At 35.7% G+C, this 15,235-nt stretch overlaps 1 protein-coding gene across 11 annotated transcripts in view; it reads left to right on the forward strand.

Moving 5' to 3' along the window:
- KIF21A (kinesin family member 21A) overlaps nt 1-15,235 on the forward strand; it is a 186,303-nt gene that overhangs the window by 109,664 nt on the left and 61,404 nt on the right. For all 11 annotated transcript variants that reach the window (XM_019960793.2, XM_019960795.2, XM_070789275.1 and 8 more), the window contains exons 2-10: nt 3,561-3,783; nt 3,914-4,096; nt 5,835-5,984; nt 7,122-7,256; nt 7,727-7,894; nt 9,777-9,892; nt 12,495-12,690; nt 13,082-13,271; nt 13,865-13,928. In XM_019960793.2, coding sequence (XP_019816352.2) covers nt 3,561-3,783; nt 3,914-4,096; nt 5,835-5,984; nt 7,122-7,256; nt 7,727-7,894; nt 9,777-9,892; nt 12,495-12,690; nt 13,082-13,271; nt 13,865-13,928 — 1,425 coding nt within the window. The remainder of the gene's footprint in view (nt 1-3,560; nt 3,784-3,913; nt 4,097-5,834; nt 5,985-7,121; nt 7,257-7,726; nt 7,895-9,776; nt 9,893-12,494; nt 12,691-13,081; nt 13,272-13,864; nt 13,929-15,235) is intronic.

The raw sequence follows: 15,235 nt of genomic DNA on the forward strand, positions 1-15,235 counted from the left end.
GGGATAAATGGGGTAGCTCTCAGGAGACACAGCCTCGGCTCAGATATAACTTTATGGTGGAATGCAGAATTAGGTGAGTGCTTCTGAAAGAAGTGAAATCTAAACAGAGATTGAAAACAAGATGTTCAGGCTGGAAAAGGAGTTTGGAATTGAAAAGGAAGAATGTCCAGGAGAGAAAATCATATTTGAAAGTATAGATGCTAGAGAGAGCATAATTTGTTAGTGAAACTAGCTAAAAATAAACCATCACCACAATTACCATCACTAACCAAAGTCCTTTGATGGGAAGATTAACCATGGCAAGAGGAGACTGCAGAGTGACTTAAGGGTATATTAGAGGGTCTTGGCTAGATGGCATCACTGACTCGATGGACATGAGTTTGAGTGAACTCCGGGAGTTGGTGATGGACAGGGAGGCGTGGTGTGCCGTGATTCATGGGGTCGCAAAGAGTCGGACACGACTGAGCGACTGAACTGAAATGAGAGGGTCTTTGGGCTTCCTAGATGGAGCTAGTGGTAAAAAAAAAAAAAAAAAAAAACCCGCCTGCAAATGCAGGAGACATAAGAGATGTGGGTTCTATCCCTGGGTCTGGAAGATCCCCTGGAGGAGGACATGGCATCCCACTCCATTATTCTTGCCTGGAGAATCCCATGGACAGAGCAGCCTGGCGGGCTACAGTCCATAGGGTCGCAAAGAGTCGGACACAAAGAGTTTTAGTCAAGGCAGTGATCAACCATATTTTAAAAATATCATATCAACTTCATATTTTACAAATATATCAACTTCATATTTTATAAATATCAGTACCAATCTGTGGAACAGATTGATAGGGAGCAAAATTTGACACAGGCTCTCTGGTGAGAAGACTTTTGCAGTAATCCAAGTAAGAGATAATGGTGGCTTGATTAGGTGAGGAAGGGAAGAAAATGGATGAGCTATTTCTGAGATAATTAATAGTTCTTAGAGATAGGTTAGATGGATGGAATAGGGAATAATTGAAGTTGACTCTTCCAACTGGCCAACAGACAGAATGGTGATTCTTCCAAGGAGGATGGTGGATTTGTTTTTCTCCTCTTGACTCTCCTGAGGAGGATTGTATTTATCATTTTTATCCCCATGAATGGATGGAGTATGACAGGAAAAGGGGAGTTTGGAAAAAGGGAATATTAACTTTGAGAAAGACAACTCATCATGAAAATGTGGAACCAGAAAGTCAAAGCTGCTTACTACAATGTAAGCTGTAGTAAGTTTTTATAGTCTATTTTTATAGTCCATGGATATAGTTTTTTGTAAGAAACATTTGTTTTATTTCTTATAATATAATTTTATAATAGTATATAAATATTATTAGTCAGTGTTCTTCAGACAAATAATATTAGATCTGAAGGGAATCTTGAAAATGATAGTTTCTGTCAACTGGTGAGGAAATTGGAGCTCAAAGAGAAGACCACATGAGTGGTCACCTATAGAGTGAGAGAAGTATTAGAATCCAAGTCTCCTATGGACCACTTCATTACTCTTTCCACAGTACCTAGCCAGCTCCCCATTGATTATTGCATGCTATTAAAACGAATCATTGAAGTTGAAGACTTTATGGAAGAAAAACATCATTATTACAGAAGAAGGGGAAATTGCATAAATAAATAAGATTCTTTACTTAACGCTTTTATGCTAGAACAGAATTCTGTTTAAGATAACCAGGGTTACAGAAATTCAGTCCCTTCTCAGTATTGCCAAGGATTAAAACTCAGATGATCTAGACTTAGGCTTGGCTTTATTTCTAACAAATAGATGAACTCATTCCACTTTTATAGATCTCTATTTCTGAAAATGAGATTTCTTTAAAATCCTTTCTATTTTCTGTCTGTATCATTTTATATTTTCTATTACTGGTTGTCTTTACTTTCTTCCTCAAATTGCTTCTCTTTCTCCATGGCAAATAGGAACCTCTTAAAAACCCAAGTAGAATAAATCAGTGACATATATGTCCTGATGGTCCTGTTTATGGAGTGAATAAAATAGGGCCAGATTTTGCTTTGTTCTGTTAGTATCATATCACCATATTTACTTTCCTTCTTTGAAAAATAGGCCTTGAAATCAGGATGCTAATGCCTAAGAGGAAGGTCCTAGAATCTGAAGTATGAGAGTTGGGTGTAGGTCAAGTATAATGCTGTGATGTAAATGATGATTCAATAGTTTTGAAGAGAAAATATTTAGAACTTTTTTGTGTTTTTATTTTTAAATTCTTTTCAAAATTCTACTTTTGTGTATATCATATAACAAATCAATATGGCACATGCATATATTTATAAATGAATATACAATGTGGGATTATATATTCTGGGGTTATGCTTAAATATGTTAAGCTAACAAAAGGTTATGGTCAAATAAGTTTGGGAACCATTATTGAAGAGTTTGCAAAAAATGGTGAGTCATGGGTATCGAAATAAATGCTATGTTCTTAATTTCTCACTTTTGGATATCATCCTCTTTGGAAATAAAGAAAAGAAATCTAAAACGAAGATAACAATAAATAGCGCTTTGGTAGTTGAACTTACTTAACTGAGTCTTTACTTCTTACGGAGTTGAGAAAAGATATTCACTCACAAAAGTGGCAGAAAGTGAAGAGGAACTAAAAGCCTCTTGATGAAAGTGAAAGTGGAGAGTGGAAAAGTTGGCTTAAAGCTCAACATTCAGAAAACGAAGATCATGGCATCTGGTCCCATCACTTCATTGGAAATAGATGGGGAAACAGTGGAAACAATGTCAGACTTTATTTTTCTGGGCTCCAAAATCACTACAGATGGTGACTGCAGCCATGAAATTAAAAGACACTTACTCCTTGGAAGGAAAGTTATGACCAAACTAGATAGCATATTCAAAAGCAGAGACACTTCTTTGCCAACAAAGGTCCGTCTAGTCAAGGCTATGGTTTTTCCTGTGGTCATGTATGGATGTGAGAGTTGGACTGTGAAGAAGGCTGAGCGCCGAAGAATTGATGCTTTTGAACTGTGGTGTTGGAGAAGACTCTTGAGAGTCCCTTGAACAGCAAGGAGATCCAACCAGTCCATTCTGAAGGAGATCAGCCCTGGGATTTCTTTGGAAGGAATGATGCTAAAGCTGAAACTCCAGTACTTTGGCTACCTCATGCGAAGAGTTGACTCATTGGAAAAGACTCTGATGCTGGGAGGGATTGGGGGCAGGAGGAGAAGGGGACGACGGAGGATGAGATGACTGGATGGCATCACTGACTCGATGGACGTGAGTCTGAGTGATGGACAGGGAGGCCTGGCGTGCTGTGATTCATGGGGTCGCAAAGAGTCAGACACAACTGAGTGACTGAACTGAACTGATTCTTAGTCATGATTTTTTTGGATTAAGTAACTCATATTGAAATTAACTCAGTATTATTTAAGTTAAACTTTTCAGCTCAAGGTGTAAATACCAGATTACATTTGTGATTTAAAAAGATTTGGCTAGGATTTTCAAAATCCTACTTCTTCAGTTTTTTTCCATTTATTGTATCTTATTTTATTTCTTCCTGTTTTTTACCTCACAGAATAAGACCACAGCTTGCCAAAGAAAGGATTGAAGGATGCCATATTTGTACATCTGTAACACCTGGAGAACCTCAAGTCTTCCTAGGCAAAGATAAAGCTTTCACTTTTGATTATGTGTTTGACATTGACTCCCAGCAAGAGCAGATCTACATTCAATGCATAGAAAAACTAATTGAGGGCTGTTTTGAAGGATATAATGCTACAGTTTTTGCCTATGGACAAGTAAGTACCAAATTATTTTCATAGAAGCTGTAACTTTTCAGAAGTGTTAGTTCAGTTCCACTTTCATTTTTGTTGCTTGAGATTATGTTATTAAGATCAAGCATCCATTTTTCTCCATTCTTTTATTCAGACTGGAGCTGGCAAAACATACACAATGGGAACAGGATTTGATGTTAACATCATTGAGGAAGAACAGGGTATTATTTCTCGTGCTGTTAAACATCTTTTCAAGAGTATTGAAGAAAAAAAACACACTTCCATTAAAAACGGACTTCCTCCTCCAGATTTTAAAGTGAATGCCCAGTTCTTAGAGGTAATGGTTTAACTGTGTCATTAGTTTCCTTTAAATCTTATTCTTAAGACCATAGCCCTATGACTTTATAGTCCAGCTTCCATTTTAGTGCTTGGCGTATGGTATCCAATAAATGTTGTTTGAGTAAATTAACATAGGCACTAATAACTAGAGATAATAGGTAATAAGTATTCCTTATTTACTGGCATTTAAGATTATAGATATTTGACCAGCATCCATAGAGTAAAACAATTAATATTGTTTATTTCAGATTTTTTTTTCTTTTCTGAGAATTACTTTTGTAATGTAGTTAGGTTCACAAAGTGCTGGGAATTCAGTAACTAAGACCAAAAGAGAGGGAGAGAATATGAGGAAAATACAATTGATGCTGCAACACTAGTCTAGATGCAAAAGCTGGTATTACTACACGGATATGCAGATATTTTAATGAAGTATCTAAAGATTAGGGCAGGTTTGGATTAATTTAGGACTCCAGTACTCTTGCCTGGAAAAGCCCGTGGACAGAGGAGCCTGGTAGGCTGCAGTCCATGGGTCGCTAAGAGTCGGACACGACTGAGCGACTTCACTTTCACTTTTCATTTTCATGCATTGAAGGAGGAAATGGCAACCCACTCCAGTGTTCTTGCCTAGAGAATCCCAGGGATGGCAGGGCCTGGTGGGCTGCCGTCTATGGGGTCGCAGAGAGTCGGACATGACTGAAGCGACTTAGCAGCAGCAGGCTGGTAGGAAGGTCACGCTAGTAAAAAGACATTTAAGATTTGAGCAGTATTGCTATTGTGTGGACAGTGCCATTATAATTCTGTATGCTTGGGCCAACTAGCGTTCTAGTCTGATTATAGTCTACATCACCTAAGCAAATCATTTTGACAAATGATGAAACATTTTATTCAGCATTATATAGCACAAAATAGAAAACAATTCAAATTAACATTAGTTATCTTACTGCTAGTTTTAATGGACATTTCAATTTAATAAAAACCAAGAAGAATATAATTATGTGTTTCTACCATACCAAACACCTTGGTAAGGTGTTTCTACCTTATCAAGAATGGTAACTAATGATGGAAAAAGAAAAGAAACAGTGTTCTTTTATCTTCCCTTTCACCCTGTAAGCATTATTAGGCATTGTGACTTTAAGCATTTTGATAGGAAAATTGGTGTATACATCCTCTTATAAGGTGGTAGCACAATCTCATCAGAGTCTATTGATATATTGCTCATCTTGCAAAAATACTAAGTATTAATTTTTAGATACATTAAGAAGGGCTGTAGGGCCAAAGAAAATATACTTTTAGTTCAAACACTAAAAATTCTTAAAACCTTCCCTAAACTTTCAAGCTTAGGATTTGTCTACATTTGATACATATTTTTTTATAATTTACTTGTATTTATAAATATTTATCTCTTGCACAGGGCTAGTGGATCATTTTATCTAGTCCTTAACTCATTAGTCATAATTAAGTCTTTTACTCTTCTTACCCTTCTAAAGAAATCTGGCATTTATTTTTATTTGTGGTCATTTTTATGTGTTATTTTGAATAAATATGTCATTTAGAAGAACTTTTAAGGTATATTTCAAAGATATGTATATTTCAAAGATATGTGTATTAAGGTATATGTATTAAGGTATATTTCAAAGATATGTATATTTCAAAGATATGTGTTCAAACAATATGCAATATGTGTTATTACATCATGAGGCAATTTTGGCTAACGTTAAACTTACTTCTTTTGATAGCTATATAATGAAGAGGTTCTTGACTTATTTGATACTACTCGTGATATTGATGCAAAAACTAAAAAATCAAATATAAGGATTCATGAAGATTCAGCTGGAGGAATTTATACTGTGGGCGTCACAACACGTACAGTGAATACGGAATCCGAGGTGACATTTATGTTATAGTTAAAATAGAGCATGTTTGGGGGAATTCCCTGGTGGTGCAAGGGTTAGGGCTCTGCACTCCTAATGCAGAAGGCATGGGTTCCATCCCTGCAAGCTTCGAGGCACGGCCAAAGGAAAAAATTAGAGCATATTTGGCTTTATTTAACAGCTTTGCTGCTCACCATATGAAATTTGTATCCTAAAGAGTAGCATTGAGGTAAAATTTTATCTTCATCATTTTTACAGGATTTTATTATTAAAAATGTCACAGTTGTGATAAAGTCAGTGCATTTATCATAACAACTAAAGAATGTAAAGCATTGTATGTATAGTTTTCTTTCACACCTAGAAAAAGAGGGTTAGATAATTTAAAGTGAAGGATGAGACCACAGTCCTTTGTGCTTTTTGCTATAACACATGGAGGCTGTGGGGCTTCCCTGGTGGCTCAGTGGTAAAGAATCTACCTGCAATGCAAGAGATGCCGATTCAGTCCCTGGGTCAGGAAGATCCCCTGGAGAAGGAAATGGCAACCGGCTCCAGTATTCTTGTTTGGGAAATTCCGTGGACAGAGGAGCAGCCTGGCAGGCTACATTCATGGTCGCAGAAGAGTCAGACATGACAGTGACTAAACAACAACATCATGTAGTCCTGTATTATGGCTCCTAAAGAGAGACTGTTAAGAAAACTTACACTGGGGAGTTCTGTGTCAGTCCAGTGTTTCGGACTCAGTGCTTTCAGTACCTTGGCCCTGAGTTCACTTCCTGGTGGGGAACAAAGATCTGCAAGTCACATGGAGTGTTCAAAAAGAAAAAACGTTACAAATAAGAAAATACGGAAGAGCCTGAGTAATTGCGGTTATTGCTTAGTTTGTTCCAAAGTGTTCTACTGTAATAGTTTTGATAGAAGCTGCAGACATCAGCAAATGGCAAACAATGGAATCTCAGTGTTTTCTCCTATTTACAAAAACAAACACCATTATACTTTCTGGTCAAAAAGTGCCTGTAAATAAAATAATAAAACAGTCTACCTCTTGTACATCTTTTAATATGATGAATTTTAACCAGTAGCTCAGACTTATGATTATGTAGATTTAGTTTAAGTATTGTTCAAGTAAAACCTCTCTTTCTTTCCCTTTTCTAGATGATGCAGTGTTTGAAGCTGGGTGCTTTATCTCGGACAACTGCTAGTACCCAAATGAATGTTCAGAGCTCTCGTTCACATGCCATTTTTACCATTCACTTGTGTCAAACCAGAATGTGTCCCCAGATAGATGCTGTGAGTTAGTACTAATGTCTTAAACTTTCAGATTTCATTTCTATAAAATCACATGAGTATCAAAGAGAATATTTGCGTCAAGTTTAGTTTGTTTAATTATTCCTTTTCCTAATGAGATGTCCCTGGATTTATTTAAGCTAAAGCTGGCCAGCCATATAAAATTTTGAAATTAAAAATGGACTGTATTTCTGCAGTAGCCAGAAAGTATGGTGATGGATTAGTTACTTGAGACCCTTCGTTTTTGAGGGCTGTATGGTACAAATTTCTCTTCAATATAAGCAAAGCCTCAGTTGATAGCTCTCTTTGATCTAACTTTGTCTAAGCTTCTAGTTGCAACAGGCGTTTTTGTGCTTATATTTATTTGACTACAGGCCTATACTTGGCTATATGAATAATGAAGGCAAGATGGGGTTGAAGGATATTTAGTGTCACATTAATAAGGTATTTTCAATTATTTTCCTCAATTACAGGAAATTGCAACTGATAATAAAGTGATTTCTGAATCATCACAGATGAATGAATTTGAAACTCTGACTGCAAAGTTCCATTTTGTTGATCTGGCAGGTTCAGAAAGACTGAAGCGTACTGGAGCTACAGGCGAGAGAGCAAAAGAAGGCATTTCCATCAACTGTGGACTTGTAAGACTAAGACTTTGTGCTGGGAATATATCAGAGTTATTTTATTATCCTTTTCCATTTTATAATATATAATACCCAAGTGGAAATCCTTCATACACTGAGCTGAGAAATGAAAGTTACTGTAAACTTATAGTAATGCATTGAATTTTGATGTCAGGCTGTCAACTTTTTTCTCCTTTTCACATTGTAAGTTTTCTTCAAGTGTAAAAAATTAATTGGATTAAGTTTTATGATATGTGTATAAGAGATGTATATATATAATAGAAATGATTTTAAAATTCTCAAATTTAAAAATATACTCAATATTAAATATTATATGGGATGACCTTTAAAGTAGTTTTATGCTAACATTTTTATGACAGGCTTTATTTTGGAAATTATAATAACATGTTATTTAATAACAATTAATAACAATTATTTCAAAATGATAACTTTTCTCATTTTAGGAATTAACTTTAATACCCTGTTTTTGATTGATTGGAAAACATTTTGTGTTGGAGTTAGCCTAAAGTGGTGTTTTTGATTGAATGGAAAACATCTTGTGTTGGAGTTAGCCTAAAGTTTCTACTATCTGAAAGAAAATGTTTTGAACCAAATTTTTATGTAATCTTTTTTTCTTATTGATTTCATTATAAAAGTGGTTCTTTGTTCCTGCTTAGAAGTAATGGCATTGTAAATTTCTGTGATGCTGACAGCATCAGAATAGATGTTTTCTGCTTTGCCTCTCTCCCTTTCTTCCTAGAGCAGGGGATCCAAGCATATGGTCCTTTTTTTTGGTCATTGCCCAATATTTGCTGTTACATGATTATAACTCTTCTGTGGGGGAATTATCAACTGAGACTGATTAGAGAGAGCCAGTCTTCCCAACCATGCATCTTGATGCTTCTACCATATGGTTGAATATTGTGGTCAGAGGAGTGAGTGAGCAGGATCCTGGACTTTGTGTATTGTTTTGAATTTCTTGAGATATAAAATCATGGTATGGTATTTACATTTGTGCTGTTTGGAAAAGACAAAAGCCATTGCTCAGTTTTCTTGTTCAGGCTATTGAAACATGTTCAGATGTGTGGTAGAGGTTCAGAGTGACCAGTGGCTAAAATTGCAGACTGTAGAAAAGGGGGACTAAGACACAGTGTGATGCTGATGCACTCTCTGCAGCATCCATTGGCTCTAACAAAAATATAGTTATAGGTGAGTATGGCAAGCATTTAGGAAAACGCTTAGGCTGTAGGTGCTAGTTCAGTGACTAGGAAAAGTAGAAGCATGTGGCAGGAGGAGGGACTAAAGAGTTCTACAATTTGACTTAATTTCTTAAATATTGGATGCTTAGTACATAGATTCATTGAATTTCTAAGTGCTGCTGTACTTAATAATACTTTATTCAGAGATACCATACTGATATGTTTATTGTGGTTAAAAGAAATTTTGTTTTCATATAAGGAAGCTATAGTACCAGAAAGTTCCATGAAATTGTTAAACTAGCAATTTATTTCTTCATTGAGCTGAAGAGAAGAATTTGCACCATGAATTGGCAGTTTTGTGAGAGATACTTCATGATGCTCTGATAATTCTAAGAATGGTTTAGAAGTCATCAATCTTACAACATTCCTATTTCTAAAGAAAATCTCTTCAGATGTTTTAGTATTTGTGAGTTATAGATATTTATATAGCACTAAATTTTGATTGGTGTCAGTTTTTTAGTAGTTATATGGAAAGCTTCAAGTTTACTTCATATTTCAAAATACAAATGTAAAGTAAAACCAAACAGAAGTGGTCTCAATTCTGCCATGTCTTTGTATTATTTTCTATAAGATTTCATTATTTTAAAATGTTATAATTAGTACATTTTTATCATTTTCCTCTCTCTCTTTCTACCTTTTAGTTGGCACTTGGCAATGTAATAAGTGCATTGGGAGACAAGAGCAAGAGGGCCACTCATGTTCCCTATAGAGATTCTAAGCTGACAAGACTACTACAGGATTCTCTTGGGGGCAATAGGTATGTAGAAGTGTTTATCCTCCATATTCCTGGATTTCAATTATTCATTATTTTTAAAATGTTTGAAAACTGATTTATAAGAATTGTTTATTATAAAATAATGAAGAACTAGTAGTTATTAAGTGCCTTGAGTGCATGAGTGCTTTTGCATGTCATTTCACATATTTCTTGTAACAGCTCTTGAGGTAGGTATTGTTATTCCTATTTTATAGATAAGAAAATTCAGAGAGATTAAGTAGTTTATTCAGTCACTTGGTGTATGAAATCCTTGACATACATTCTCTCTACTGTACAGAGTTTCAGTTTTGAGTGCTTGGCACATACTTGATGCTTAGAAAAATTTTGTTGAAAAATGCTATCTTCTATGAAATTAAAAAAATAAGTTAAATATAATTAATTTTTTTACAAGTCTCCTAAAAATTAAACATTTTTTTACATTTTTAGAAAACTTTAAAAATATTAATTGAATGAAATATAGGGTGTTTGCTGGTTATTAACTTTTCCAGAATCGCTGATATTCCTCGTCTTCTGTACTTTGCATCATCCTGATACATTTCATTAGCTAAATGTATTCTTTGGTAATGCATTCCTCTTATAAACATCAGCATGTTGGCTTTAAAAGTGAAAACATTTTTGGCATTTAAATTCAGTCTTGGCATAGTTCAACATTACATACAAACTGATCCTGTAAAACAATCCAGTAATTAAATTTGTTGATTTTCTCTTTGAACAACTATTATTCAAAGAATTTTGATAATGTTGAATTTATTTGGGGTGAGGTTGGATGGATTTGGAAATAATGTTTTGTTTTATAGAATTTAACAGTATCATTTTTATATTGCTTGTTTTGTAATGTTGGCATTGTCTTGACTCATCTCTCTTCTAGCATATCCTTTGTATTGCTTCCATTTGTCCATATTTCTTCTGTTCTATATTTTCATTCGACTTTCAATATCAATCTGAATCTTATTGTAACTGGACAAAAATTTTTGTTTTTTAAGCCAAATATAAATTATTAAAGTTTGCTAAATTGTAACCTTTTACTGTGTTCATTCCTTTACTTTATAGTATAGCTTTGTTTTGTAACAAAAAAGAGATAGTAAACATCTTCCCCTTACCAGTGTCAATACTTTTGAATACTTCAGTACTTCTGAGAGTTTGCTTGCCCTGTAGTAATCTAAGATATTTGCACTAGGGATTTTTAATTCCTCTTGAGGTTTATCTAAGCTACAGCTAAAGAATCTCAGATGTTCCTCACCCATTTCCTAGGTAAAGTAAAGTGAAGTCGCTCAGTCGTGTCTGACTCTTTGCCACCCCACAGACTGTAGCTTACCAGGCTCCTCCATCCATGGGATTTTCCAGGCGAGAATACTGGAGAGGGTTGGCATTTTCTTCTCCAGAGGATCTTCCCGACCCAGCGATCGAACCCAGGTCTCCTGCATTGTAGGCAGACACTTTATTATCTGAGCCAATTGTGTGGGTGGTAACTCCTTTCTTCTAATCCCATTCTCCTCTGTTCATGGAATTCTCCAGGCAAGAATACTGGAGTGGGTAGCTGTTCCCTTCTCTAGGGGATCTTCCCGACCCAGGGATTGAATCCAGGTCTCCTAGATTGCAGGCAGATTCTTTACCATCTGACCACCAGGGAAGCCCAGTCCCATTGCAGACCAGCCTGGGTAAATTACATCCTTAATTGTTAGTATGTAAGTGCCTATTACACCAGTGACTTCCCTGGTGGCTCAGACAGTAAAGCGTCTGTCTACAATGCAGGAGACCTGGGTTTGATCCCTGGGTTGGGAAGATCCCCTGGAGAAGGAAATGGCAATCCACTCCAGTACTATTGCCTGGAAAATCCCATGGACAGAGGAGCCTAGTAGGCTACAGTCCATGGGGTTGCAAAGAGTTGGACACGGCTAAGCGACTTCACTATCACTAAGTGCCTATTAGAATTTCCACGTCTGATTCATTGACAGAAATTTCTTAGCCATAAGGATTTTATTATCCTATTCTTTGACTGATAAAGCAATTCATCATGACTGTAAAATAATCTTTCACATTTTTCCTGTGTAATCTAACCAGAAATTCTGGAACTTTGACCACTCAATCACAAATGGTATTTCATATTGTGAAACATATGGGTATACTAAGTACTTTTCTTCAGCAGGTGATAGAATTTTGTGTGAAATGTTTTGCTAAGAAAAAGATCAGGATGCAAGTTATTAAAAAAAATTTAAATCCTGAAATATTAAGCACATAATGAAAGCAATGGGTTTTGAATTTCAACATTTCATAGGTAGATTAAATTTTAGAATTATTCTGTGTATATTGCTTCAAAATTTTTTTGTAAAGAGGTGAGAAATAAATGTATGCACTTTTGCTTTCTCAAGGTATTAGGTGTCAAAAAGGGACAATATAAAAACATCTTTTTCCTTAAGGTAGCATTGAGGCTTTAAAATTTGCTTTTATTTTTATGTTTGGTAATATCAATCTTTTGGTATCTTGAAGAGTAGATATTATTCAAAAGACAGGTATTTAAAATGATTATTTCAGCATTTTATTTGCTTTTATCTGTAAACGTAATTTTTGTGTGTGTGTCTTTCAGCCAAACAATCATGATAGCATGTGTCAGCCCTTCAGACAGAGATTTTATGGAAACTTTAAATACCCTGAAATATGCCAATCGAGCTAGAAATATCAAGAACAAAGTGATGGTCAATCAGGACAGAGCTAGTCAGCAGATCAATGCACTCCGTAGTGAGATCACACGACTTCAGATGGAACTTATGGAGTATAAAACAGTAAGTTAATGATTTTGATTTTGCATTTTATGTACTCAGTGATACCTTTTTGTGATGGCTCTCACGTATGTCTCTGGAGTCTCTTGTCATAATGGTGACATCTTTCCTTTTAGGGGTAGAATTCTATAGTTTTCTTTGTGGGTAGCCTTTAATAATGTTCAGTCTAACAACTTGATCAGCCTCTTGTTTCAAAAGACTACTTTCTCAATCAAATTCTTTAGTGACATGCTCAATGAAGTGATGTAGTAGAGGGAAAAGGAACTCTTGCCTTGAGGCTGTTAAGGCAAAAGGGCTCTTGGTTGTAGAATTACACAATCCTGCATATCCTTTAACAAGACTCTTGTGTAGTTAGAACATCTCAACCAACAAGGAAATAACTTTTCTTTTCTAGGGCAAAAGAATAATTGATGAAGAGGGTGTGGAAAGCATCAATGACATGTTTCATGAGAATGCAATGCTACAGACTGAAAATAACAACCTGCGTGTAAGAATTAAAGCCATGCAAGAGACAGTTGATGCTCTGAGGACCAGAATCACACAGCTTGTTAGTGATCAGGCCAACCAAGTTCTTGTCAAAGCAGGTATGTGTGTGGGCTGTGGAATGAGTGAGGGATTACTTTTGGAGGGCAGAAAATATTCTTCATGTTTTTTAATTTCATGAAATAGTTGAAGTTAAAATGTCAGTTTCTGTAATTTAAAGTTAATGTTTAATTTGTAAATAATACATTCTTATAGAAATGAAATGTGTCTTTGCTTCATCATATTATCTTTCTGCTCATGGAATTAAGGGCAGGAAATTTGCTGTTTAAATTATGTTTCAGAGCATTATTGTTTGTTTCCATAACCTTGTTTTTCTCTTACTCTTTCTCTTCTCTTACTCTCAACTCTTGTTGAATTTTAAAGGAAATTCTTTTTTTTTTAATTAACTTTTATTGGAGCATATAGTTGGTTTACAATGTTGTGTTTCTGCTGTACAGAAAAGTGAATGTTACACATATTCATATATTCACTTATTTTCAGATTTTTTTCCTGTATAGGTCATTACAGAGAACTGAGTAGAATTCCTTGTGCTATACAGTAGGTTCTTATTATCTGTTTTTAAATATAGCAGTGTATGTATATATGTCAATGTCAATCTCCAAGTTTATTCTTTCCCCCTTATTTTTTCTTGCAGGTGAAGGGAATGAGGAGATTAGTAATATGATTCATAATTATATTAAAGAAATTGAAGATCTCAGGTATAGTTTATATTCTGCAATATATAATGCACATATTTGGGTTTTGCAGTAAAGTATTATTGCTACTATTTATTTGTTGGGTTTATTTTATGTAGGGCTTCCCAGGTGGTGCTAGTAATAACCCACCTGCCACTGCAGGAGACATGAAATGTGGGTTTGATCCCTGGATCGGGAAGATCCTTTGGAGGAGGGCATGGCAACCCACTCTAGTATTCTTGCCTGGGGAATCCCACGGACAGAGGAGGCTGGCTGGCTACAGTCCATAGGGTTGAAACTATTCACAGTGATAGTTCAGCTCTTTGGTCAGGTTAACTTTAGGGGAATAGGTACTTGCCTATAATGAAACATATGGGAACATAATGTCACAAACTACTTTCTTCTCACATTATCTTCCTGTGTTCTACTGCTCTAGTTGTTGTACCCTTAATTGGAAACATACCAAACCTTATATAAGGATAGGCGTAATTGATGTCAATGGAGTTGGCTCCTTGTGCTCCTCACCCTCCATTTGGGAATGCTCATTATCAATAAGTCATCCCTAATTTTTAAAATCTCCCATTACTCCTGTTCCTTATACTTCCCCAGCTGTCTTTTATGAGTGAGTTATTGTATTCCTATAAATTGCCTGCCCCTGGTACATATAAAGTTCATTCGTCACTCACATTTCACACATGTACAGCAAATACTCACTGTAGGCCAAGCATCATGCCATGGATTGAACAAGTATGACATAAACAAGGAATTCACAGCCTAGGTGGGTAAACTTACATAAATAGTCACATGCAGTAAATGGGCTGACCAGAACTGGTAAAGGGAACACCCACACCTGTTGTGGGAATGTGGAGGGGATCACTGAGCACAGATTGTGAGAATAAAGGTCAGAAAGATGATCAAGAACACTAATTATTTCTGTAATATTTTCAGGTTCCATGATTTGCCTTGTTGGCTGAGCTGCTTTCTCTTGAAGTAAAACTACAGTCAGCTCCATCAGGAGCATCTAAATAACTCAGAACTCACTTCTGCTATGCATATGCAGAAAATAATCAAGTGAAAGATCATCTTTCACAACTACCCTAACAATTCTCTATCTTGTGTTTGTCTTCTCTTTCCCTTTCTCTTCCTGTGGCTATTTTAGAGATACTTAAACAGAGATGAGTAGTTTTTCTACTATTTCTGCCTCCATAAGGCAGAAATCCCTTCAATGCTTCAAAAAGTAAAAACTGATGAGAAAACATCTGATGTAGCAATAAAGATACTCAAATTGTTGTTGTTGTTCACTCAGTTATGTCTGACTCTTTGCGACCCTG

The sequence above is a fragment of the Bos indicus genome, chromosome 5, assembly GCF_029378745.1.
Source record: "Bos indicus isolate NIAB-ARS_2022 breed Sahiwal x Tharparkar chromosome 5, NIAB-ARS_B.indTharparkar_mat_pri_1.0, whole genome shotgun sequence".
In the NCBI taxonomy this organism is placed as follows: Eukaryota; Metazoa; Chordata; class Mammalia; order Artiodactyla; family Bovidae; genus Bos; species Bos indicus.